Source organism: Pholis gunnellus, assembly GCF_910591455.1.
Source record: "Pholis gunnellus genome assembly, chromosome: 6".
Classification (NCBI taxonomy): Eukaryota; Metazoa; Chordata; class Actinopteri; order Perciformes; family Pholidae; genus Pholis; species Pholis gunnellus.
The window spans coordinates 15326120-15352369 of record NC_136532.1 but is presented as its reverse complement, the minus strand read 5'-3'; the positions used below and the strand labels follow the sequence as shown (position 1 = coordinate 15352369).

Sequence of the window (26250 nt, the reverse complement as noted above, 5' to 3'; positions counted from 1 at the left end):
ACGTACACACAACATCATCTCAACATAAAATGTGTTGTTTTTATCAATAAATACCAGTAAATTATAACACTGAATGGACGTCGGATTGGAGGTATAACTGATGTAAATACAGTGCCCCCCTCTAGTGGCTGTGACTGGTAGCAGGACTTCTCAACAGTTCACATATTGTAATGTCTATTAGAAGTGGAGAAGAGGCCTTGATGTCAGTGGGACGTGACATTAGCCATCTTCATGTGTCTCTTCTGCTATCTAAGCCTCTCAGCTGTCTGGCCCAGATGACGAAGATCATCTATTAAAGCAGCTACAGGCTGGTCTGTTAGCGGGCTGGAAGGGTCAGTGGGAGATTTGTTAATCCACATTTGTTACCTACATCCTGCGTTATGATCCTTGATCAATAACTGCACACACATATCAGAACAGACTTGGTTGTATTCTTTATTTCAAGATGTTGAAATAAAAAATGTATTTCAAGAAAAATGGTAAACAAATCTCAAATACATTCTCAAGACAAAACACATAATAAGCTAGCTGTGCATTCATTTCCCTTCATTTCCCAACATTCAAATAGTTTATAATGGTAATACAAATACATAAACAATCAGTGGTGAAACTTTGAATTGATCTCATCTACTCTAATTATATGATGAGAAAACCAGCTTCTGATAACAAGGCACCAGGTGTGAAAAATCACTTTGCAATGAGTCAAATCTGGATGTGTTAATGTTTAAATGTGTGAACTGAATGAGCAATACTGAAACTAGAATGCTACAAAATACGTGTGTGTCTTTGTCATTTTAAACACCTGAGTGGAGTGTACAGTGTAAAAACTGAAGGAGCTATGATTCCAGCATTTTCTAGCAACGGCATTCAAATTAGATCACCGAGCCACTGAAGACAATCAGGTGAGGCCCTGCAGCTACACTGAGCTGCTCTACGCCACCACTCCCATATGTTACTATCACACTTACAGGGACAGCTCACCCCAGAATCAAAAACACACAGTTTTCCTCTTACCTGCAGTGGTATTTCTCCATCTAGATTGTTTAGGTGTGAGTTGCCTAGTTTTGGAGATATCAGCCGTTGATATGTCTGCCTTATCCCCATTATAATGCAACTACATGGCACTTGGCTTGTGGTGCTCAAAGCAAGTAACTGAAGATAATCCACAGACTTTGCTTTGAGCATCACAAGCCGAGTGCCATGTAGTCGCATTATAATGGAGCGACGGCAGACATCTCTATGAGCGATACCTCCAAAACTAATCTCCTAATCTAGATTGTGCACTTTTGATATTGTGGGTGAACTATCCCTTTAAATTTACAGACTATATTGTCTAGTTTAAATTTCTTAAGGCAACACAATGCGATATCAAAATGCAATGGAAAATATGTTGTAGTTAGCACACTATAATCACCAGTACTTGTATATTAATTAGTTTAAGGAAGGAGTTTAGGTAAATATAACAAAAACTCTAAAACAACGTGAACATAAAGAGTGACTTAAAGATCTTAATAAGCAATGGGCTGGTGCATGAATATGTTTTATTGCGCAAAAATGACAAACAGCAAGTGCAATGTTAATAAGTCCCTTATTTCCCTTTTTAAAGCCCAGTAATTATCCTTAAAGAATTAAAGAAACAAAGTGATGACCCTCACTGAGCCTCATTAATATCACGTTTCCTCTTCTGTCCTCTGTATCTAAGAGTGGAATGGTAATGGTGATAATTAATGTCCTACTTATTTGTCTTAGCATCAAAGGAGAACTGTCCAGTAGGGCGTTTCCCACTGATCCTTATAAAGCTGCATATCTTGTATATTTCTCAGATTAACTTGTATTTAGTTAGTTAACGCCCTCTTCAAGCTGACTTTCCAGGAGGATTTAGGCTTTAAGTGACCAAAGCGTTTATTCTGTAGTTGGCTCTGTGAATGGTACCACCTTCCTCCCGGCCACAAACACCTCTGCTATGTTACGGTCATCACCTGTCAAACAGGAAGCCACGGAGACAAACATAAAGTAAATGGTGAGTGGCACATTAGAGTCTGAAAAGTTCGGACAAATCAAACTGAAATTGACACTCACCCAAATTCAAGAACTTTTCCAAAAGAATCTGAAATTGAAGTGATAATAAATTAGTGTTACACTAGATTCAAATGTTGTGCTTCATTAATTTGTGTGTAAATGTGTGTGAATAATTGAAGCCCCCACTACCAACCTTTGGTTCCTCACACTGGACCAGGTCGATGGGTCCACCAGGAGCGTCTACATTCACCCTCAGGGCGTCAAAGTCTTTGCCCACTTCAAAGTTCCCTGTCTGGTCATCCAGGGACAAGGCTGCGGACAAAACGCATCATAAAAGAAACTCTTGTATTCTCTCCCCTCCTGTGAAATTGCAATCAGTTATCATCAAAAATATCTGGTTCCCATAGATCCATGTGTGTTGAATCAGGCATTTCTACTGCAGAGTGACTTAGAGGAGGCAAAGGCACTTCAGTGAGACTGTTGGTGGAGAATATGACAAACAAAGAGACAAAGCACTTCATGTTCTCACCGTAACTTCTACACAATGCCACCTCTGTCTCTGACTGTTTTACCTTGGCTGCCTCCCAGTGTGGCCAGTCTGAACACCTCCTCAAAGGTGAGCGTCTCGTATTCTGGGTTCTGGATTGTTAAGACTTTGGATGTGTCCAGAGCTCTTCTCACAGCGTCCAGCATAGAGGCCGAGTAGCCCCCCGCCACGTCTGACGCCACAAACACAGACCGGATGAGTGAAATTAATACAAGCATGCACGCAGACACAAGCATTCACAAACCCGCATCGTGGATATGAAAAAGTATCACATTTTCATATTTACGCTACTTTGAGGCTTGAAATTAAAACACCCACTACATCAGATGTTGTTTTTTTTAAACTGTGATCTGCTGGTGTTCAGCTGACATGAATGCCAAATCTCTCTGCCAACTGCACTCATTAAAAACACTAGAATGCCATAAAACCAGTTCTGTAACAATGTCTAAGCACCTATCTCACTACCTTCCTCCAGTTTCCCGTGCATGCTTGAATGTACGGAGCAAGGAGTTTCCGACAAACAAAACCAAATCATCAAACATCATTTTACTGCTTCTTGAGAGTGTAACAGACTGTGTCAAAAGTGGCCTGGCTTTACTTAGAGGTGAAAATGCACACACAGTTGCTCTGCTCCCACCTGTTCCCAGCCCCAACTTCACTTTGTGTTTCAGGACGTTGCGGACATTCAACATTCCACTGCACAACCTGAGAAGATATATATATATAGATAGAGAGAGAGAGAGAGAGAGAGAGAGAGATAGATAGAAAAGTTTCATCTGTTGCATATCCTTGCATTCATGCACTTACAATGCTATGTTATACTGTATTGCTAAAGTGCTGTTTTTATTGTAAAATCTGTGTCATGCAAATCTTCATTTGGTCAGTGACTTACGAAATGTTGGAATTGGGACAGTGAGACAAAGAGGCTCCTGTCTCTCTGAACAGAACCAACTCTTCATCACTGAGGTAGCAGCCATGAGCCATCACTGTCTGTGAATCATCATCGTCATCATCAGCATTTTCATCAGCATTTGTATTTTTCTACAAGAGGTCTGCCTGTGTGTGCGCCAGCAGAGATGTGACTGTGTTCTCACCTTGTCAGTGAGCAGGTTATGTTTGAGATACACGTCTGTGTACGACTCTGATTCAGGAAACAGCTCCTGCACAAGCTTAATTTCCTCTACGTTTTCACTGATATGACTCTGGAAATAAACACACATATGTCAGATATTAAACCACTGTGTTATCTTTGCTCTAAGCTGCAGCATTCAGATAGAGCCTGAGGTGTGACGGAGCAATCACAGGATACCAACGTCAAACGTTATTCTGAAACATTAGTTTTTTTATTCTTTCCTGTCAGCATTTTGCCTTTTGCACGTGTGTGTGTTTATCTCATTTGACAAAAACTCCACAGCAACACTAAAGGGTCTCTGTGGCAACAGTCCCCTGCGGACATAGCCTGGTTTGGTTGCCACAGTGAGCTCACCTGAATGTGCAGGTTGTTATTCTTAGCGATTGCTCCCAGCTGTCCGAGCAAGGCTCCTGTGCAGGATGGAGGGAAGCGGGGAGTCACCACTGGTCTCACCAGAGGGTACTACCCACAAAACACCAGAGGAGACAAGGGAGTGACAGACGATTTAAAAATCTTCTTCTTTAAAAAAAAGAAAATGCAGGCCTACCTTGATTTTTTTGCTTAGATCCTAATGTTGTTCTGTTTATTATATTATAGAATCTTACCTTTTTGTTCAAGAGCTCTGCAATGAACCTTGAGGAAACAAAACAATGACTGTAACTCATTTGGCGCAGCCACATTTGCCCAAAATGTTTGAATATAATAACAATTAAATCTGTGATAATAACAATAAAATAATAAGTTTGTGTCTTTACATGAAAATATGTAATTTGAAGGTCTATCTGCATTCATTAAAACACAAGAAATGTTGCATTTACAAGATGTATTTACGTAATCCTTGCCAATCTTTTTAGGTACACTCAAAGAACAAACAATGATCTTGTCATTTTGACTCCGTTCCAATATAATTGCAAAGGACGCATTGGATGAAATGAACCCTGGCTCTTTCAAAAACAAGCACTTGATTGATACGAAGGCTGATGTGGCATTTGCATTTGTCAACCTGTCAATAATCGGCTATGCTTTGTTGAAAAATGTCTTACATCAATTGAAACATTAGGTGCTGTAAACATAGTTTCCCACATGTTAAAATATAAAGACAGAAACTGTAGTAGTATTTGGAATGAATATTTCTACGGTAATATCTATAAGAAATATCAAATAGTTAAAGGGAATTTAAAAGAGAATGTCAAAGAAGTCGTTGTCCTCACTCAGAGAGACGTCTAACCCTAATCTGTTTCATACATCACGGCAAAAATGCATGTTCTCACCCAAGTAAAAATCCCCAGCACTACACTGTTAAATGAGCTATTATCAATGTTATATACTATTTTGAAAGAGCATGTCAACTGTAAGCCGCATCCTGTGTGGCACAAAGTTTTAGTTTACTTAATCAACTGTACTCTGTAAAGCTAGGGCGTAGACATGCCCAAAGGCCTTCCTAACGTATTAAACTGACAATACCCACCGGCAGGTTTCTGCTTGAGATTCCTGATTGGTCTCTTTGTAATGTTTCACAGAATTGTTTCTGTCCATACACACCTTGCCAACAAGGGCACGCTGCCCAAAGTCATCTGCAAGAAAAACATGGATAATATAACAAGAACGTGAATAAATATGAATCCGTGAAGTCAGTGTATTCGCATTTTTCAAAAGGAAGCTGATGTACTTTGCTTATTCATGACATTTTTATCAGAAAACTTTCTAGTCCAGTCATTCAACTGGGATTTGAGCTCACACCATATCAGAGGGCATTATGTTACAAGTTTTCACATCATGACCATGATAACATGATAAAATATTAACAAAGTTGATGGGTGATGATTTACAGTTCCCCTTGATATACCAGGGGTAATTGAGTATTTCATACAGATTTCTCTTTCGGGGGTAAAAACAACATTATTACTCCACATTGAATTAGCATTATTTGTCCAATTGTTAAAATTGCACCTGATCAACAATCCTCATAATTTCACCTGTCATCTGCAGCATATCACAGCATTCCAGGTCTTTCACCTGTCAGAGTCAAATCCCTCTGTCACTCACAAGCCCTAATCCCAGTCTTGTTGTATGAATGCACACAGACACACCTACCATACATACAGCTACGTACATACACACCCCACAGGTACACACGCACACTCTTACAGAAGCTTGTGCATATGAAAACGTTATCACTTGAACGGTCTTCCCAGCCCTTTCTTTCAGCCACAGTGCAGTCGAACACTATTTTGGTTCTTTTACTGCTAAGACATTTAAAAATATCTGCTGTGAAAAAGTCCTAGCGGAACATGCCCGGCTCCATGTTGAATCCACAATGATGATGTGCTGTTTATATCAATGAAAAAAGGCCGGATTAAACGCAAATTAATACAAATATTTTTGTCAACCAAAATGCCGAGATGATCATTTGACAGAAATGCTCCCCAAACACTGAGTTATTCTTTGTCTTGTTCCATTAAAACTAGTCACTGCACAACTTTTACATAACTGAGTGATTCTAAAGGCTGTGCACACTGCAAAACTGTACAACTCACACAGGTGATTTCACTTATTTTTGCTGACTCATGACTGTTTGGGCGTGCAGGGACTGTGCTTGATTTGCACTGACTCACTGGCACTGAGTGAGCAGAGTCGTTACTATAAATGATAAACTAGAATCCTCTAATAGTACAAATGACTTTTGATTTTTAGGACCACACAGGTGTACCACTCAGCTATGGCCAATGTCATATTTTTGTTGATGTTCATTCTTATTAATTATAATTAACACTGTTGATTGGTCATATCTTTAATAATTACACACAGTACAGATGGGAGAGGAAGGCATGTGAGAGGTGATACCCACCCATGTTAAGAATAGTGAAAAGGTTTTGCTTCAACAAGTTTAGTGTGACAGATACTGTACATAATCATCAGGTCACTGAGGGACTGTGAGATAGCTTTGTGCTACTGTGACCAAACATTTCCAGTCAAATCATGCAGAAAAAAAAAAAAAAAATATATATATATATATATATATATATATATATATACAGTATATATATATATATATATATACATCAGATTTCCCTGGGACATTACACTTTGGACCTTACGAGATTCTTCCTTTTGGAAAATATAGTCCATTGGATGTTGTAAGCAAATATATTTTGTATTCTTTACATAACACTTGTGAAAAATCGATAAACTAATACATTTAACAAGCAAAAGGAGAAATTCTGCATACATTTCAAATATGTGTCGGAAATTCTCAAACACATATATGCACACATATGCTTACGCTTAATAAAAACACATTTCCCATAAAAGGGAAAAGCTGCTCAGAACAGGACAAAGGTGAGGGTTCAAGGATCCTGATAACACAGAATGACCCTGGCTGCCACAGCCAGTCAATTCATTACGGTAGAATCATTACACACTTGTGTGTGTATGTGTGTGTTCACTATTGCACAACATGACACCGCAATGATAAGGACAAGGTGTAAAGGTGAACAAAATAAGTGTTTCTAACCCAGTTGAGACTACCAAGGGAAAGAGGGCCATTCTGACTTTAAGGAGTTTAGAAGAACATATCAGCTGATTGCTGCACTGTTTGACTATAATGAAAGTTATAAATTAAAATGACTGGGCTTAAGCTGATGTATTCTTCACCACAGTCACACAAAGCACGTGGCTCCGTTATCACATTGTGAGCTGCTGCTCTGCTTATAAAAGTGACTATACAGCTTGTGTATGTCAGACAATACGTGCTTATAACCATCTCTCTCTTTATGCACTCCGTCACTGTGAATATTAAGTGTCTGTGTTAACAGACTTACATTACAACTAGTATTTTCCTTTCCTTTCTTTTTAGCAATAGCCTCCATTATTTGTCATTAAGGCTGCGCCAAATTAACAAGCAACCTCCCAACCACCCACAGGTCACCTGCTATGACGTAATTATTCTAAACTAAGGTCTTGATATTTATTCTTTATATTATTTGCAGTATTCTGGCCTACATTCATGCAACTGTGTGTGTGTGTGTGTGTGTGTGTTTGCGTGTAGGACATCTTACTTGCAATCTGGCCCAACAGGAGAGAAGCATCTGTATGTATGGTAGCAAAGTAACATGCAGTGGTTGTTCCGTTTCTCAGGGTCCTTTTCTGTAAGGCACAGGGATCATATTACAGGATTAAGACAGCATTTAAACATTCTGTCTCTTTTCTACACACACCCTTCTCAAACTGTAGGCTGTGTGACAGTAGAGGGAACCTCAAAGAATGTTCCACTAGCAAATGGCAAATTGCAATGCCATCGGCAAAACCATATCACACCTGTCAAACTTGCAGAGTGCCACAAAGCTCAGTTTTGGCTCCCTGTGACTGATGCACGGCAACTGTACCCGTTTTAATAGCCACCTCTTTCACAATGCCAGAAAACTCACCACTACTTTAGAGTAGACCTTGTGGGCAAACTGCAAGTCCTTGAATTGTGACTCCACAGGAAAGGTGTAGGTATTGAGCCACTGGAGTAAAGGCATGTCCAGTGCTGTGCCTGCGTAGCTGTACTGGGATGCATGGATGTGGGTGTCCACCAGTCCTGGCATGAAGAACTCACTGCAGTGCAGCAAATCATGGAAATGGTAAAAACATACAGTATAGTTATTTTTATGGCATATCCAAGAACTGATTTAATATCACGTACAATTTGGATGTATTTAGTCATTTATTTATATATTCTACTTACTGTTGTGCCAGTTGAGTGACTTCAGTCGGACTGAATCCAAAGGTCTGAGACAGTCTGTCTAGCTCCGCGCCTCTCCCAATGAAAGCGATCTGATGGCAGAATGGAAATCAGTGAAAAGTTGATGTTAACCAAAAATAGTTTGCATGTGAAATAAAGTAAGATCTGAAAACATTCCTGATTTGTTTTGCCTGCCGGAAATGCTTAGTAGGGCCAGCACAGCAAGTATAGGGGCAACTATTTAGCATTTAGATTATTTCCATTACATGTACCATGTCTGATATTTTGTAAATTGCACCTTTTTTGTGTACATGCCTTTGATGCTGCTGAATCGCAGTTATTACATCTATTGTTCCTTAATAACCAGCGTTTGATTTCCACTATGTACATATATTGTATTTCCGTATAACAACAGAGTTCATACGGATGATTTAAGGTTGTCCTATGAATTTCAGTCCCACCTGTTGTAATTGAAGAGGGTACTTAAGAAACAGTCTTAAGTTAAGACTGTTATTCAGGTTTTTGTGTTGAGAGCTTATGTGGGCCAAATTGTTAAAGTTGCTCAGCAACAGCTCACTGTAAAAGACAATTAGGTTATGTAACAGATTTGCGCCTTATCAGTTTGTCATAAAACGGAAAAGGAAAGACATCTTTTACACCAAACTGTGCCACATTTTGCCTCTTTGCGCAAGGTTTAGGAGTAAGCTCGGAGCTATAGATATTTATCCAAAAGTTTTTTTTTAATACTTCTAAATGAGGTCAAAATATGTTATATATATATTTTAGAGTCTGACAAACCTTCCCGTCTGTATCCACTCCCAGGAGCTCATCTTCTAGGATCTGCAGCGCTGTTTGCTGGGTCGAGTGGATAAATGTCCCCCTGTAGACGTTCGCAATGTTGGTGGTGGGTCTATTAGAGCTTGCCATCCTTTCAATAGCTCAGTCGGAGTCGAGCAGTGAGATAACCTGCAGCAGCACAGAGCACCACGACGCACCAGCAAGCAGCACTCAACCTCACTGCAAAGACATCCTGCAACCAATGAGAACAAAGGGTGTGTGTCTCTGTGCGTCGGGTCTTATGTACGGTCTAAGGTTGGGGTTTGTCTAATCGCCACGTTAAACTATTCACTAGTCACAGAGTCACAGAGACTGAGGGATCCGCTAAAGCCGACGTTTCCGGGAACGTTTTTAGTATACAGCCGAAGTCACACACTGCGGGTCATAAATCAGGTGCATCGAATTTGAACTCTGCCGGAGTTAATAATTCATCACAATGACCAAACAGCATAAGTGACCATGCAGTTATTACATTACATTATAATACAGTCATTTAGCAGACGCTTTTGTCTAAAGCGATTTACAATTCACATTCTATCACATAGCTACACCGTAGGCACAGCTACGGGAGCAAGTGTGGGGTTAAGTGTCTTGCTCAAGGACACGTCGACATGCGACTAGCGGAGCCCGGGATCGAACCGCCAATCCGCCAATCACCTGCTCTCCACTTAGCCACAGTCGCCCACTGTTTATTATCGCCCCATTATTATGTGATGCCCCTATTGTACAACACCAAGAGAATTAGTTTGCCAGATGCAGTGACTGCGCAATTCTCCTGTATGGGTAGACCCCCAAGCCCTGAAGAACAATATCTATTTTCTGTTCAAATATAATTCCAATAATACACTGTAAAATGTACAAAAGCAGCATGCTCAAGTAAACACATGTATAGGGTAATTGCAATAGAAAGGACTACAACTTTGTTATTAACTGAAATCTTGTAAAGGGGAAGCCTAACGTACAATCTGTACACACTTTGAATATAAACACAAGATTTTTTTTATTTTCAAATTTTTACGTTACTCTTACCTTAAGTGCAAATGAAAAGTTTACGCTACATAACACACATTGAAGGATGTCTTCCCTCAAAATTCCTTCTCTTACTCCACACATTGCAATCTATTTGTTATTTTTTGGTCAACTAATGGATCACCCTCCATATCAATCTTTGATTTCCTCCAACCAGTCACATGATTTTGACACTATTCAAAGATTAGCAAATCTTCTACCATCCAAGAAAAGTCAACTGTGTTAAGGAATAACCCCGGTCATCTTCGTTTTAATCTCAAAGAATGTGTGCAGTTAATGAACGATAAGAAGATAGAGGAAGGAGGACATTCTGTACAATCTCTCATCCACAAAACATCAGCAGATCTATGTCGAAACATACACTAGGGCACACTGACTCTGCTATAATTGTGTGCATGTCAGTCGGTTCTTGGGTGGTTAATTGTTCCTCTTTCTCAGTGCACCGTACCAACGTTTGGCATGGGTTATTAGATAATAGCTATTATCATATTGGTACCAACAGTGAGAATATTTTGTTAATGTCAGGGTTTTATTTTTGAAAGTGGGTAATAATGAAGCAGAAACATCTTATGGTAACAATGAGGAACAATGTGCATAGTTATAGTGGAGGTCATAGGCCAGTTTACAGTACAACGGGGGGATTAAAAAGTAATATAGTAGATATACCTTCACAACCACAACTTCTCCTTTACCATTCTAAACGTTTCTTTTTTAAAAGCCAACAAATCAATTTCTTAACACACAAAGAGTAGCTTTTAGTATCCCAAACCTCTCAGTTGGATAATGACTCAAGTACCAATGAGGAAGTACTGCCACAAACCCTCACATGATGAATGTCAACACCAACTTTAGAGCAGGGGTGTAAATCTCATTTTCACTCTGGGCCACATCAGCATTATGGTCGCCCTCAAAGGGCCGGCTGTAACTGTAAGACTGTATAAATGTAACTACCCCCTAACATATTGTTCAAGTGTTATTCAAGTGTAAAAATATTGTACATGCAGTTATATAAATGTAAAAATATATTTAAGCACATTTCTGTTCCTGTTCCGTACGGACCCCCCCCACACGGTACGGCACACATGTGACCCACGGATTAATGACAGTTTACCTTCACCATCACAGTGTGAAATACTATGTAACTGACAAAGTTCAACGCCAATATGGAAAAACTGCAGTCTAGCGGCAGGATGCCGTCATTTCGCGGGTCACGTGATGTAGTTTATGGTCACTGCACACTTTAAAGCAGCATAGACTTTAATTTTAAGACAATTATATAACTTTTATATGGAAGCCCATTTCCGGCAGCAAAAAGCATGTTGACTTTATGCCAGAAGTGTATCACTGCACTTCTCTTATCACCCGACAGAAACGTCTCTCAGCTGTACAGTAGTGAACCAACATGTAAGTTACAAGTTAGAAATGTTAGTTGTTTTTTTTTAATGAAATGTGAAAATGGAGTCTAAAGTCTAAAGTTGTAAAGTGTAACAGTTTTTTGGGGGAATGTTGAAAAGCCTTAGTTGTGAAATGGATCGTTTTAGCTAGCTGGACCTGATAAGTATGTGACAGTGTAAATATAAACTTGTACTGTGTGACAATATTTCAGAGTCAGTTCCTGACTCTGAAGGCAAAACCTCTACTTCTGCTTTCAGTGCTGCTGATACTTCAAGGCCTCTATTGGCCTAATTAATGTCAGAAGAATTGGTAGCTTAGATACATGAATTTAAAATGAATGTAGACCGTGTACAGGTTTTTATTACAGTACAGTAAAATGTATATATTCAGGCGGCATTGTTTGTGAATGTACGGTATATAATACAGCTACTCCATCGACTCAACCTTCCCGGTGTTACATTAGCTCGTTCTCCAGGTGCTCCGTCAAAACACATTGGTTGATTTGCAGTACTTCAATTTGAATATAGCCCAGTCTTAAACATCATACTGTACTTTGATTAGAAATCTCGTTTTGTATAATTGTAAGAAAAAAAAGAAAGAAAAAAAAACTTGTTATAACAAGAACCCTCTCACTCTTTAAAGTGGACTCTGGATACATCTGGGAGCACATCAGACCTGTTCTGTCTCTTCTTTGGTTCTGAGTCACTATCGGAATCCTCTTCCTTATCATCATCACTGTCCAAATCATCCACGTCCTTCTTCCCTCTTCCTTTCTTTTTCTGTTGATCATCCTCTTCTTCCTCTTTCTTGTCTTCTTGTGGGTTTACTCTACACAGTGAGAGAAAAACAAAATCAGTCAATCTTGATGATTTTAATTGATTTAATTGAAACAATTGTCTGTCAAGTCTATAGCCGAATGAGGTAACAAAATGGTGATTGGCCCTATGATGAAAGTATTGCAATATTTATATATTTGCAGTATTATGAAATGGGTGACTGTGGGGACAGAAAACAAAACTAGGTAAACTTGAAGTTCATGTGTCAACCAAAAGACTCCACACTGCTTAACTGTGCCATTGTTTTCACACACATAGAAATCAACCAGGACCGAAAACTTAAAGGAGACATATTACGCTCATTTCCATGTTCACACTTGTATTTTGGGTTTATACTAGAACATGTTGACATGCTTTACTGTTCAAAAAGCTCTTCATTTTTCTCATACCGTCTGTCTGAATACACCTGTTTTCACCCTCTGTCGTTTTAGCAAATTTCACTTGGGTCCATGTTTTGTTCCTGTCAGCTGATTTCTAACCAGAAATGAACTCAGACACATTCAGGATGTTGTCTCTATATTGAATAGTTGTGACATAACTCCCATACTTGTTTAAACAGGAAGTTTCTGAAGACGGGCTGTGTGTATTTCACCATAGATCAAGTGTTTTGATACCGTCACAGTATTTATACAGCACTTAGAGCCGCTTTGTGATTAAAAAGATAGATAACTTTTTACAATATGAGACTTTTAAGGATTACCACATTAACTTGTACTCCTACAAGAGCAAAGGAAAAAACCTCTGTCGTTGTTTTGAATGTCATAATGTAACCAAAGTAAAAGATAAAATGATACAATATAATAAATTGATGCCAAAATGTTGAATTTGTGACAAGGGCATTAAATGGAGATGTAAAGACGCTAAAATGCTTTCAATGACTTGTCAAGTATTTTTGTTAGAGTCGGTTGTGATGTATCCTGTTGTCCACAAGATGGCAGACTTGACTATGATTAATACTAAGATTAACTTCTTAAAACCTCAGTGTGAGGACATATATGAATGGCTGATGGCAATGTGGACAGAACAAACATAACATTGGCTATATTATAATAGTAAACAGAGAAGTTGTTAATTTACACGAGATCAGAACACAAAATGACTTCACAGTCACCAATCCTCTGCATGCATGAATCTACACAAGCAAACACATGTTAATGTGCATACAGGACCACTCACGGAATAACGATTTCCTCTTTCTTCCCACACTTGCAGCAGATGTCTAACTGAAGGGAACAGGGCTTACAAACGATGTGATACGCATCCTTCACCGTCTTTTGAGAACACTTGACACTGAAAGAAGAATACATGCATGCACAGATTGTCATCAATGTTCACATTCGAACCAACTACAGCTGTCTTTATGACATGAACAACAAATACACTTTACTGCATATATACAACAGTGTGACACGCTGACAAAGATTGTGCGAGTCTGACTGTGGTTTTCCATGCTAGTACAATATAACTGGACAAAAGCAGGAGGAGCCAGAAACAGATGAGGTCAGTTGTAGCTGTGCAGATACTTGTTATAAAGTTAAAGTGTACTCACCATTTTTTAGCCTGTGTCAGAGTCTTGTATTTGTTGTACCTCACTTTCCACTCAAGCACACCCTTACAATGTAGACAGAGCCCATCGTGGCTCTTTGATTTTGCTTTCTGCAATTGTGATCACACACGCAGAGACACGTTGGAAATGTTATAATAATAATGTTACAATATGGTTGCTTTCATACACGTTTTCTAAACAATGCGACAGACAACAGTTAACTACAGCATCTACACAAGAGCGCACTGTTAGTATCTATGCTGGCTAGCTACACACACACACACGATTTCAATGTTCACGCACCTGTACTTGTACAGTCGCTCCGTACAGGTCGTTTTTGAAAGCAAAGTTGTTTTGATGCTTCTGGCCTCGCGACCGAGACACATTCCCTTTCTGAGAACTCATTTTATTGTCCGATTTTAGTTACACGTTATGTGGGTAAAAAAAAGAAAGCCCGGAAGCATGCCGGAGAGAGAGCTGACCCGGAAGAAGTACGAGCACGTCACGTAACGTCATTCACGTCGAAACACGAAGGTTCTACTTTTCTAAAAAAACAAAAATATGTTTGTTGGAGTAAAAAAACGAGAAAAAAAATCACAACACTGGTTCAGATAATATAATAAAATAAAATATGTATAGGTTTCCTGATCGTACTTTAGGAAACCCCCCATCGGGTGCTGATTGGACCGCACGTTGAAATAGTAATCTCCGGTTGGTTCTAGTAAACGTCAATCAAAACATGAGGTCACCACTCTGCGGCGTCGGTAGGAACCGCTCATAAATAGCCACACGTCGTGCCATTGGTGGACTCGTTTCAACAGTCGCTTTGCTATTGGTCCATGAAACTGTCAATCACGACTCCCTCCTTCCTTACAAGCTAGGACAACGAGCAGAGTGATTTTCACAACGAACCGAAAGCGGTGATGTTTCGGAGGCTGAGCGATACTGCCGAGAACCGACTGGCGTTCAGACAATAATTTAGTTCATTTTAGCACTTTATTGAATTCACCCATGTCGCCGTTGAGCAGAATACACTCGAACGTTTTGAATGAATAGACCTCGTTATCATTCAGGACCATATGTGGAGAAAACCGAGCGGAGACAAAAAGAAAGAAAGGACCGTTTGGGAGGCTGTCTGGACCCCCGGAGGACGAAGCGTCTCTAGCTAATAGAAACTCACAGCTGTGGTGCCAAGAGGGAGATACACTCTCACAGTGACACAGCCAGCGAACAGGACACGGAACAGAGGATAATCTGGCCGAGGCTAACCGTGACAATCTCTTTGGTGCGAAAATAACACCTGAATACAGCGACGTCGGCCAACACTGCCACCTGAAAACAAAACAAGAGTCCACCGCCTTCCAGGTAATGGTTGTGATCATAATTCCGCTCAGAGAACACGCGCGCATACTTGCATGTTCATTGTAATCTCTTCAAACACATTTCTTTGCCTCCACCACCATTTCACAGTACATCGTTGTGGGGCTCCATTCTGTCTCGGCGGTTGGGAGATTATGGACTATTTTTGGGTAATTTACAGTATTAATAAGCAAATAGGCTTCACTATGTATTTGACTGCTGTGTGCAAATGTCACGGCATCTTGCAGAAGCAGCATCCATAGGCTGCAAAAATTATTCACCGGGAAATCATCTCTGCTACAGCCACACGGGTAATTAAGTGGTATTGAAGTCACCTGTGTGTTTTTTTTAAGTTGAACTCACCAGCAGCGGTTAGGTTTCTTTCAAAACCATAAAATGAAGACTATTCCAAAATAATCCCTTCAGAGTAAAGTATGGATGATTGTAAAGTAGCAAAACAATTGGAAATCTGTGAAATGCAATATAGGGAATTAAGTTTGGGAGAAGAGTATTGAGGATGGATTTGAGGATGGTATTGCAAAGGTGTAATGGCAGGGTGTCATTTCTTACTTCAAGCACCTTCATTGGAAAGTCAATCCACAGCACATTGTCATAACCTGACAGTGATGTGTTTCAGCCTATTTAGAAGGCCATGAGGAGTCAAATTACTTGTAAAAGGCATTTCCTCCAGGACGTTTTGTCAGGGTTGCTGCCTGGCCGCTACAATTCAAGAGCACCTGGGATATCCAAAAGGTGGCCTTAGGTGGGGGTGGGGGGGTCGTCCAGGTGCAGGGTGAAACAAGAAAGCCTTCTGAGTCAATACTGTCTGAGAGGTTGTGGAGCCCCGAGGCAGACGGAGGACAAACACTCAATCAGGGTCAGATATCTTTTTTTTTAATAATGCTGCCTGAAGAGGGCTATACATTCTGGAGTAGGGAATTGACACCAGCCCTGCTTTAGCCCCCCAGTCCCGGAAACCCCCTGCTTAACAAAGACAAGTATTTATGTTCTTGGAGAGAATATCATTCAAGAGCGCTGTGGAAAAATGGCCCTTGTGGTGTTTTCCTTGTGATCAATCTGCAGGGCATTCAGAGGCAAATCAGTGTTTCAGTTGTTTTAACCACTCTCCTTCTCCCCGTCACAGCCTTTTGAGGATGAACCACTTATCCCTCAGCGAGCTATGCTGCCTGTTCTGCTGTCCGCCGTGCCCCAGCAAGATTGCCTCTAAGCTGGCCTTCCTGCCTCCAGAGCCCACCTACAGCCTCATGTCCGACGACAGCGGCAGCCACTGGACGCTGAACCTCTCCGAGCGCGCCGACTGGCAGTACTCGTCCCGCGAGAAGGACGCCATCGAGTGCTTCATGACTCGCACGACGAGAGGGAACCGCATTGCCTGTATGTTTGTCCGCTGCTCACCCAGCGCTCGATACACTCTGTTGTTCTCCCACGGAAACGCAGTGGACTTGGGCCAGATGAGCAGCTTCTACATTGGCCTGGGTTCACGCATCAACTGCAACGTCTTCTCCTACGACTACTCGGGCTACGGGGCGAGTTCTGGGAAACCCTCCGAGAAGAACCTGTACGCCGATGTAGACGCCGCCTGGCAGGCACTCCGCTCACGGTAAGGAGAGATGATGGAGGGAAGGGGGGGAGATGGGCACACCTGTACACAGATGTTGGGACAGCCTGGAGAAAGGGAAAAAAAAAGGATGCAGTGTTTCACTAGTACTTATTGATGCGTTGATATTAGAGTAATTGAATAGCATGCAGTCCCTAAACTTGATTTCTCACAAGGCTGCAAAATAAAACTTGTAGATCAAACACTCTGAGACTGGTGAGTTAAGCCCCGTGAATACAACGCACATGTAAATGGTGTACAGTGCCGTTCAGTGCATGACAATAGCAGGAGAAAGAGGCCTATTAATAGCAGCTCTGGTCACGTCTTTCTCGTTCGACAGCTTTTGAGAGATAATGTTGTGAATACCCACAATGCCAACCGGGTTTTCTTATGCTGTGGATGTCTACAGCTATTGGTGAGTGTGAGTAGTAAGGAAATGGAGACTATTTAAATACAAGCTGAGGTTATGTAAAATCTGAAGAAACCTGGCCAATTGATGGGACAAACAACAAACTTAAAGAGATGACAAGAAGAGCTGGAAGAGAGAGAGTTGAAGTCATGACGAGTTGGCAGCAGCTTGGTGGAGGGACGGTTAGATTGGATCTGATAAGATCTTGGGTGGAGATGACAGGAATGGTTTAGAAGAGACGACATGATGTTTTCCAGGGCGATAACAAGGAGCATGTTTTCTATGATTATGCTGGCCAGCCATATGTAGGTGTGAGTGGGCGCTCTGCTGCATCTTTTTGCTCTGCAGGCTATGAATAGACTGATATTTATTGGTTGATATTTGACTTGTACTGTGTTTTCTTTCATCTGATCAACAAGAAGCTTGTATCCATCATATTTGTGCCTTTGTTTTGTTTACATGGTAATAAAAGTTCATCCAGCAGCCCTAGATGTTTTGAATATTTCCTGCTGGAAGACAAACAAATGACTAGCAGAGGAGAATGAGAACTTTGGCTGAGAACAACTAAACACAGGAAGAGAAGAGCCAAAGGAGAGTAAATCAACCATAAAGAGAGAAACTAGGCGTCTAGCGTGCAGTGCCACCCCTGTGTGGCACTGCAGAGATTTAAATGTGCTGATGTAGAGCACTGGTGGGGCCACTGGCACCAAAATGTTACTGTTTCTTAGTTGCTAACCTTTGCTGTGAATCTCTGTCAGCACTACTTTGACATTTTACACAATCGCCCATTTTAGAGAATATAAAATGGCCTTCTGTAAATAAGGACATGTATATAAGGAAGCTGACTAGTTAAACAGGAAACTCTTGATCATAAAGGTTGTGCATACAGGAAATAGACCACTGCTGTGAAGTGTGTGTGTGTGTGTGTGTGAAATGCATTCCTTTGCGTTAAAGTAAACCTTTCTGTCCCTTGTGTTTATATTTATCACGCTTCATTGCCATGAATGTCTCCTAAACTGTTTACCCAAAGCTTTAATTACAATGTCGAATGTGACGGAAAAGTGCTGAAGGCCTTCTGGACGCTCTGAAACCATTCACTGCTTGAAAGAGGAAAAAAGCACTTAAGTGTTGTTGTTCTGCTTTTTAATGTTTCTTGTTTCCATCTTACTTACTGTTTTTGTTGTGACACCGAGGAAACTCCTACTCACAATCTTGAGCGAATCTTGAGTTGAAATTTCATTTAATCCGAGCGACGCAGACTCTTGAAGTAATATTGGATAAGAGAAAGTTGAATTTGTCCTTTAAATAACAGCGCTGAAAACCATTTGCACAACCTAAACTGCCTGGGCCAGATAAAGTTTGTAAGGTGTTCTCCTAATGTTACTGGTTTTAACAGCTGTAACAAGCCGACTGTTTGTGTACGTGATGTTCATCAGCTTTCTTTAAGTAGGTCGGAGCAGGCATTGACTCGCATCACTCTCACACAGTGCATCTCATGTCTTTGGAGGTTAATCGGGGAAGAAGGCACTTCAAGATCGGATGAGCGGCTTTCTGGAACAAGGAAATGACTTGCTCATACTGAAGTGGCTGCGTGAGGGGAGTTAGTAGAGTGGCTCAAGCACTTTAACCACATTTTGAAATCCTTTGTTTTCCACATCGCAGTATGGCCTCATGTCCGCAGCAATAAACACCCCAATAGATGCTGTAATAGCTTTAGTCTGATTCTGCCACAAACTGTTTCTTAAATGCCGCGGTGATAAGTAGTTGTGTCTTGGTCCCCGTCACTGACAGACCAGGATGGTGGCGCTTCATATGTGTGGACGATGTATTGCCGTTGTCTGTCTTTCACGTTGAACAACGCCTACATACGAAACGGTTTTGTCCACTACCCTTATCCCGACATTATTGGTAACAGGGAAGCCAAACATGCGACTTATATGACATTATCTAATGTAATATGTCTACCTTAATGGTGCACATGGCACTTATCATGATGGGGTATAAATTACAAGAGGGATTTTCCCTATTGTGTACAATACCGAGACCCCTAGTATCATGCATTATGTGCCCTTTTTGGCTCTGCTGTCTGTGTCTGATGGTTTGAGGGTGGTGCCAGATTCCTAATTGTCTGTCTGTGATGAAGCCTTTTAACCCTTGCCAAGCACAAATCAACTAGACTGTGTTTATCACATCAAGAGGCATCTCTGCATGGCCTCACATTAGTCTGCTTCCTGCATCCCTCGTGCATATCTCTATAGATCAGATGCACAGCCTGAAGAAGAGAGCGCCTCTCACGTCTATTTCTACTTTCTCTGCTTGATTTTTTTTTTTTAAATTTTGAATCCATGAGGTTCAGTCTTGGTCTGCTTCCGTTTGGGCTTTCTGTGTCATCCAATCGTTTTCTCCTCATGATTTGGCAGACAGCCAATGACTCTTCTCTTGAGTGTGTTGACACACTCAAGGATCATAAGACAGAGGGCAGCCACCTGTCACGTTGAACCCAACACAGTCTCCTCCTTTTTTGAGCCACGGTGGATGAGCCACTCCCCTCACCTGAGCAGGGAGCGGGATCGGATGATTCAGCAATGTTTGCTCTCTCACACGGCAAACAATTACACATGCTAACTGAATAATGAGTCGGGTGACTATATGCTGCAGAAGAAGACGACATCGAGGTTGAGAAAAAAGTAGTTTATTGACTAAAGAGTGACCAAGCTGATGAAAGCCGTCAGCGCCCTGTCTGTCTCTCTCTCTCTCTCTTTGTCTCCCTCTCCCTGTCTCTCTGTTTGTTTATCCTTTTCTTTTCTCTCTTGAGATGAAGCGGTCAATCCTGCTAGTCTAATATTGAGTGGTAGCTTAGCAACCCATGTCCAATGAGCTTCCAGACAGAGGTCTTCCCACACTATGTCCACTAAAAACAAACACTAGGAACTCACTTCCAAGTCAATCATCATACCGATCCAAATCAAAACTCCATCCGTCTTCTTAGACCTTCACTAGTGGGGAGAAACCCTCAGATATGGACACAGAGAGGCCATCATGACTGAGCTGTGCATCCTTTATTTTAAATATTAGTGGTGGTTGGTATATTTTTTTTGTAGTGTGAAAGTCTCGTACCGTTAAAACCCTAATTTCAAAGCCTCTGTGAAGGATCCCCCTGCAGATGGTACAGTGATCTGTTAAAAAGTGACTGCATATATGTTCAGAACATCTATTAGTCATAGTGACGGCGATAGGATGAGAATACTTTTGGTCCTCGGAGAGCAAGAGGGATGGAGGGACATAATGAGGGAATGCAGGAGGATGTGATGCATAATGGATGTGATTTCTGTCAGGAGACTAAATTGATGAAGGTTTTGGGGGAGGAGCGTAACCATGGAGCATGGCTGGCAATGACCTGGTGAGGTCTATTCAAGCTGAAAGGCAATCGAGTAAATTGCAGGCTTGTGTTGGTCGGGGGGGTTGCATCTCGTTGGTCAAAGCCAGTCGTAGTGCCGTCCTAACATGAGTGCAGCTGCAGATCTGCTCCGCCGTTGTCCATCGAAAAGTGCAGAGAGAGCAGGATGGGTTACAGAGAGTGACCTCGGTCACAGGTTCAAAGCCTTGCATTATTCATTGTCCTCGAGTGAAACACTCCTACTTGCACAATGTTTAAGTGCAAAGATGTTAGTTGGGTTTGGGGAAAGCCTTATTTGTCCCTTCACCTGATGACTAAGCTGTCAAATGGTTTCACGTCACCCTCTCTGTATTGCCGTTGTGTAAGCTTGATGTTGTAGGACCTGTGTGGTGACTGTTTATGTGTGTAAGGATTGGCCAGGCTTTAGTGGCCTGATATGGCAAAGAACATTGACGAGACTAATGGAGATAAGCACAAGTACTATGTGATAAAGGTCTAACACTGAGAAGCTGTTGGTAACGGTAAACGAATAACAAAAGCTGAATCTTTAACTTTTAAAAAAACGGCCTCATGCTGAGTTTCTTATGATCTAATGCTGCCTGTGAACAGTTCTGGTAAAGGGAAGGAGACAACCAAACCAGCCCCTTGTACCAAACAATTCACTTGAATCTTTAATCGTTAATATTAATCATGTGTTCATAAATCACCAGAGTGTCAGTCATCTCCCAGATTACTTTGCGCCTTCTGTTACTTGTCTAGTTTCCTTTTTTTTAAGATGCAATGAGTTCGCCGCTCTTGACGGGGAAGGTTGGGTTTGATGTTACTGAAAGTCTTTTGCCCTTGAGCTCTGTTATTATCGACCGTACATATTATTGTCTGTTACTACAGCTGAGCTTAACCTCTGACAGCTTTTTATAGAAGCTGTTCGTCCCCAACGGGACACAGCGTCAGAAAGCGCAGCGTCATTTTTGACAGACTTGAGATTTTGGCCTCCTCACTATCACTCGCCTCCCTTAATCGGAAACATTACTGAAACATTTTGAATAATTGAGATCAGCTTTCAGTACATGAATTGTGTATTTTATCATCAGCCAACCTTGAGAGTTATTGGTGCCTATTTATAATCGGTAAACTGCTCGTGTTCTCCTGCTAATGACTGTGTATGTCTGCACTTCAGTCTATTGCCCCATCGTAGCAGTACGGCTACATCACTGCACACTGTTCCTTTGCAAAGGTTGTATTAGACTTGTGTTGTGGCGCTTCTAATTATAATAATAAATCACAGCAGTGGAGAGCGCTGTCAGACTTTGGTGTTCAGCACTGTGTGTTCTAGGACTGCAGAGGCTGTACTGTTAAGCCTGTAATGTTAGTGTTCCTAATTTTAATAGAAGAGCAGAGTCAGGCTGGTTGTGGCTGTGTACTATGCGCTATCCAGCAGTTCAGACAGTGATGCAGTGTTCTCAGACCAGGTTTCAGGTCGTCAGCTGACTGGTTGCTTTGCTAGAGTCGGTCACATTCGCCATAATCGGCTGTGGAATGTCTTCACCCTCAATCCAGTACCGGCGTGTTTCTGCTGTTATTCCCCCTCCTTCCCTCTGAATCACGAGACTCCTGCTGCTTTTCAAAGATGGCAAACAGCCACTGAACCGTGGCTGTTTGCCATCTTTGTGTGCACATTTTAGGAGGCAGTGTAATCACTGAGTCACTGTTGGGTGACGTTTCAGCCTATAATAGAATACGAGTAAGTCTCCGTAAGCACACAGGTGTGTGTTTGCATGGAGTAGCATGTCGGGGGGAGGGGGGGATAAGAGTACGACGTGAGAATAAGTGGCAGTGTGAGTGTGTTTTCTATGAGCAAACCTTTGAATCGTGATCACAAACGTTTTTACTTTGAAAAGCACTTAAAGAAAATCAACTTTAACCAAATGGTGGATTCCACAATAAAACACTTTTTTGATATTGCCAGACAAGCTACTTTTTATAATGAACAAAAGGCCTAACTGGACGTCTGTCAGTGTCTGGAAAAGCACACAAGCATCACGTCTATACGTCTGGCTCCTAGTAGAGTAAATATCCTGCACATGATCAGCAAAAAGTGTGAAGTACAGATATCCTGTGTCCTGTTTTTGCAGGTATGGCATCCGTCCAGAGAACGTGATCGTGTACGGCCAGAGCATCGGCACCGTGCCCTCCGTGGACCTGGCTTCTCGCTATGAGAGCGCTGCAGTCATCCTCCACTCCCCGCTCACCTCCGGCATGAGAGTGGCCTTCCCCGACACCAAGAAGACCTACTGCTTTGACGCCTTTCCAAAGTGAGCGCACCGTATGAGACAGATGGCTCCTGTGAAAGCCAGGCTATTTGTATCACAGACATCCTGCACACACATCTATTTAAAAACACACGTATGAAGCAATCTGCATCAGACAACCCTCACACAAGCTTGCAAACACTGACTCCTGCGTTTATGTGTTAAATCAATACAGGGTGTGTTTTTCTTCTTAATGAACCCAGGCGCTTCAAATGTTTTCAATAGTTCCCTCTGGTGGTCAGTTGGCAAACTAGATCTGATCACAATTTTTTACTTCATTACAATAACTCAACCCGGGTCTTTTTCCCCGTCTGCTTCCTGCTCGTATTTTTCGTCCTAACTCTTCTTATTTTGTTTCTCCAAAGCATCGACAAGATTTCGAAGGTGACGTCCCCGGTGCTGGTGATCCACGGTACGGAGGACGAGGTCATCGACTTCTCCCACGGCCTGGCGCTGTATGAGCGCTGTCAGCGCCCCGTGGAGCCGCTGTGGGTGGAGGGGGCTGGACACAATGACGTAGAGCTCTACGGACAATACCTGGAGAGACTCAAACAGTTCGTTGCACATGAGCTGGTCAACTTGTAGTGGAGAGAAACGTTTTTTAAGAGGGGTCGGATGATGGAGAAGGGGTACAACTTTTCCTTTTCTTTTTTTTTTGTTAAGTGATGCAGGTAAAAGTGGTGTTTGTCTGTGTAGTGCTGACGTTTCGGTGGCAGTCTCCTCTCATTGTCGAGCACCTCTCCCCCTTGGAGCTCCAGTTTGTCCATCGGTACTGTCAACTCCACGTGCTGCAGCTGTGAACTCACAAGTACCCACCATTTTGTTTTTAGATTTTAATTTTTATTAAGTTGAAAATTGCACATTGTGAAAGTGTGAATGACAGAAGTAGACTTGCGCACAGACAACGTACCGCGTGCGCGTGTGTGTGTGCGTGTGTGTGTGTGTCACATTTTTGCTGCCTTTTGAGAAGGACGTGGTCCACGGTTCTTAACGGAGAGGTTCTGGAGGCGTTCCAGGTTCTAAGAAACAGCCTTTCTACAAACTGGACTGGATCACCAGTGGACCAGACTCTCTCTAACCCAACGGAACTCCTCTGACTTTGAGGTCGGGTTCGGTCCCGCACTGTGCAGTCACCATGAATTTCTTTTTTTCTGGATTATTGTTCATTATGTTTTTTTATATTATACATGGTATTTTGCACGTATCAGCTGTCACTGACAAACTGTACAAGACAAACTGATGTTATCTAGCTGGGCCAGTGTTGCCAAATTCATAGTATAGTATATAGAGTTGGTCACACAAAGAACTTTGTACAAAATATATTAAGAATCGCCTCCTAAGCTGTATTCAGTCTCGACTTCTCCATTTAGTCTTAAAATGGTACAACTTCATGCAGGACGCAGCTCCGTCTGCTGCTGGTGTTGCCAGTTAAAAGGCCGGCGCTGTATTTCATTGACCAATACATGTGGGTTACTTCCCAATCTTTCTTTTGAAAATAAAGTAAAAGTAAACTCAGAAGAACTGTTGCTGAAAGACGAATATCACTACACTGTAGTCGATGAGCTGGATGTTGTCAGAACGCTGAAGTGCAGTTTAATGGACAGAATATCTGACCCCCCCCCCCCCCCCCCCCCCCGTGGAGATGACAAAGCATCGCCTTGATAAAGTAACTATATGAAACCCAGTGTTGAGGTATTTTCTGTCCGTAAGTTAAATCACGTATGTATTTCTTATGACAGATCTCTCTTATGTATCAGATCTTTCTTTTAATATGATAACTGTGTTGACTACTGTGACAGCAGCCAATAGTCTGTGCTCTGATCAAGACTTAAACCACTAATGCCAATCAGGACTGAATGGTGAGTGGCATTAACACAGCTGGTGTTGATTCCGTTTCAGTTTTAAAATGTTGTGTTTGAAGTTATTGAGACGCTTTTACATAATTTGAGTTTAACAATGAATGGGGAGTGGCTTATATCAGCTTAAGTGGCTGAGCATTTAAGCCCTCCATCGTGGACAGAATGTCTGTCTTGTTTTTGTCTTAACTTTATCTCGTTGTCTGCATGGTGTTTCTGGATCCATTGCTGTCTGTTGATTTGCCCTTTAATGCCGAGTGAAGCAGCTGATGACTCCATTAAGGCCCTGAGAAGCAGACGTCAAAGTGCTACTGCATGCCATGAATTGTTAAGTCATCTGTTTTTTTTGTTGTTTTTTTTTATAACAAACTCCGACTTGCATAATAAATCTCATTGAGTCATTTTCTTCTGGGTGTTTTTGATGCCTGTGTCCACAAAAGGGGTCAAACACTGGTAAACGATAACCGATATATCAATGGGTGCTACTGTAAACCTTCAGGCCTGATCACTCACAGCTTGAGAGGAAGTTTGATGTTTGTCAGGTGATTGTTGTCATGAAAACTACTTATTTTCACAACTCATTTGTCCTATAAACAAGGTTATGCTTTCTTTCAGTTTTACTTTGTAAATAATATTTGTACTGGACATTTTTTTTTTTTTTTTTTTTTGTCATCTCAACGGTCCTAATTCTTACTTCTCTAACTCTTGATATGACAACTGTTAGACCAAGAGGACCGTTGTACTGGTCACTTTGACTAACGTTATCTCTAAGTTAGATTAATTTTGTATATCATATTTCAATACAAAAGGAACGTATATGTAATAACTATTAATGAATTCATTCTAACATGGATAGAGCAAATAAAATGGTATTTGAGAAACAACCCGAGCTGTGACTGAACTGTTGATTTTTGGGGCAGACGTTTTAATGTTTCTTGTTTTCATTATGAAAATGGTCTCGTGCCAGGACGACGAGTTCTCTTCTGCTCCTTCACGTGATGAAGACGGTACGTTACGGTATGATGGAGTCTTCAGAGGGAGCTCAGGAGACAGAGATGCAGAGTTCAGGGAACTTAAAATTCTCTGGTCGTATGAAAATCTTAATTTATATATTCAACTTTATTTCCAGATACATGAGTCCATATTTATAAAAGCTGGTTTTCTGTCTTGTGCTTTTCAACACAGCCACTGAGGAATTCATAAATTTGAAGTGTGAGACTAAAGGAGGTGGACAC

The 26250-nt window shown here is 41.4% G+C and overlaps 3 protein-coding genes across 3 annotated transcripts; 1 reads left to right on the top strand and 2 right to left on the bottom strand.

Annotated features, from left to right (window-relative positions):
• Window positions 1-416: 416 nt before the first annotated feature.
• gda (guanine deaminase) lies at window positions 417-9571 on the bottom strand. Its single transcript, XM_079161193.1, has 14 exons — window positions 9223-9571; window positions 8428-8516; window positions 8126-8297; window positions 7757-7844; window positions 5167-5272; window positions 4304-4331; window positions 4053-4160; window positions 3661-3768; window positions 3459-3556; window positions 3204-3271; window positions 2592-2738; window positions 2213-2331; window positions 2080-2107; window positions 417-1979 (listed from the first exon to the last, which is right to left on the bottom strand). The coding sequence occupies exons 1-14, from the start codon at window positions 9349-9351 to the stop codon at window positions 1903-1905; spliced, it is 1365 nt and encodes a 454-aa protein (XP_079017319.1). The 5' UTR covers window positions 9352-9571; the 3' UTR covers window positions 417-1902.
• Window positions 9572-12023: 2452 nt separating this feature from the next.
• cUnh9orf85 (chromosome Un C9orf85 homolog) lies at window positions 12024-14539 on the bottom strand. The gene is made up of 4 exons (XM_079161201.1): window positions 14371-14539; window positions 14071-14177; window positions 13698-13811; window positions 12024-12513 (listed from the first exon to the last, which is right to left on the bottom strand). Exons 1-4 carry the CDS (start codon window positions 14470-14472, stop codon window positions 12315-12317), a joined length of 522 nt encoding a protein of 173 aa, XP_079017327.1. The 5' UTR covers window positions 14473-14539; the 3' UTR covers window positions 12024-12314.
• Window positions 14540-14985: 446 nt separating this feature from the next.
• Window positions 14986-25868, top strand: abhd17b (abhydrolase domain containing 17B, depalmitoylase). Its single transcript, XM_079161196.1, has 4 exons — window positions 14986-15432; window positions 16571-17047; window positions 22983-23162; window positions 23525-25868. Exons 2-4 carry the CDS (start codon window positions 16581-16583, stop codon window positions 23742-23744), a joined length of 867 nt encoding a protein of 288 aa, XP_079017322.1. The 5' UTR covers window positions 14986-15432; window positions 16571-16580; the 3' UTR covers window positions 23745-25868.
• The last annotated feature ends 382 nt before the right edge of the window (window positions 25869-26250 follow it).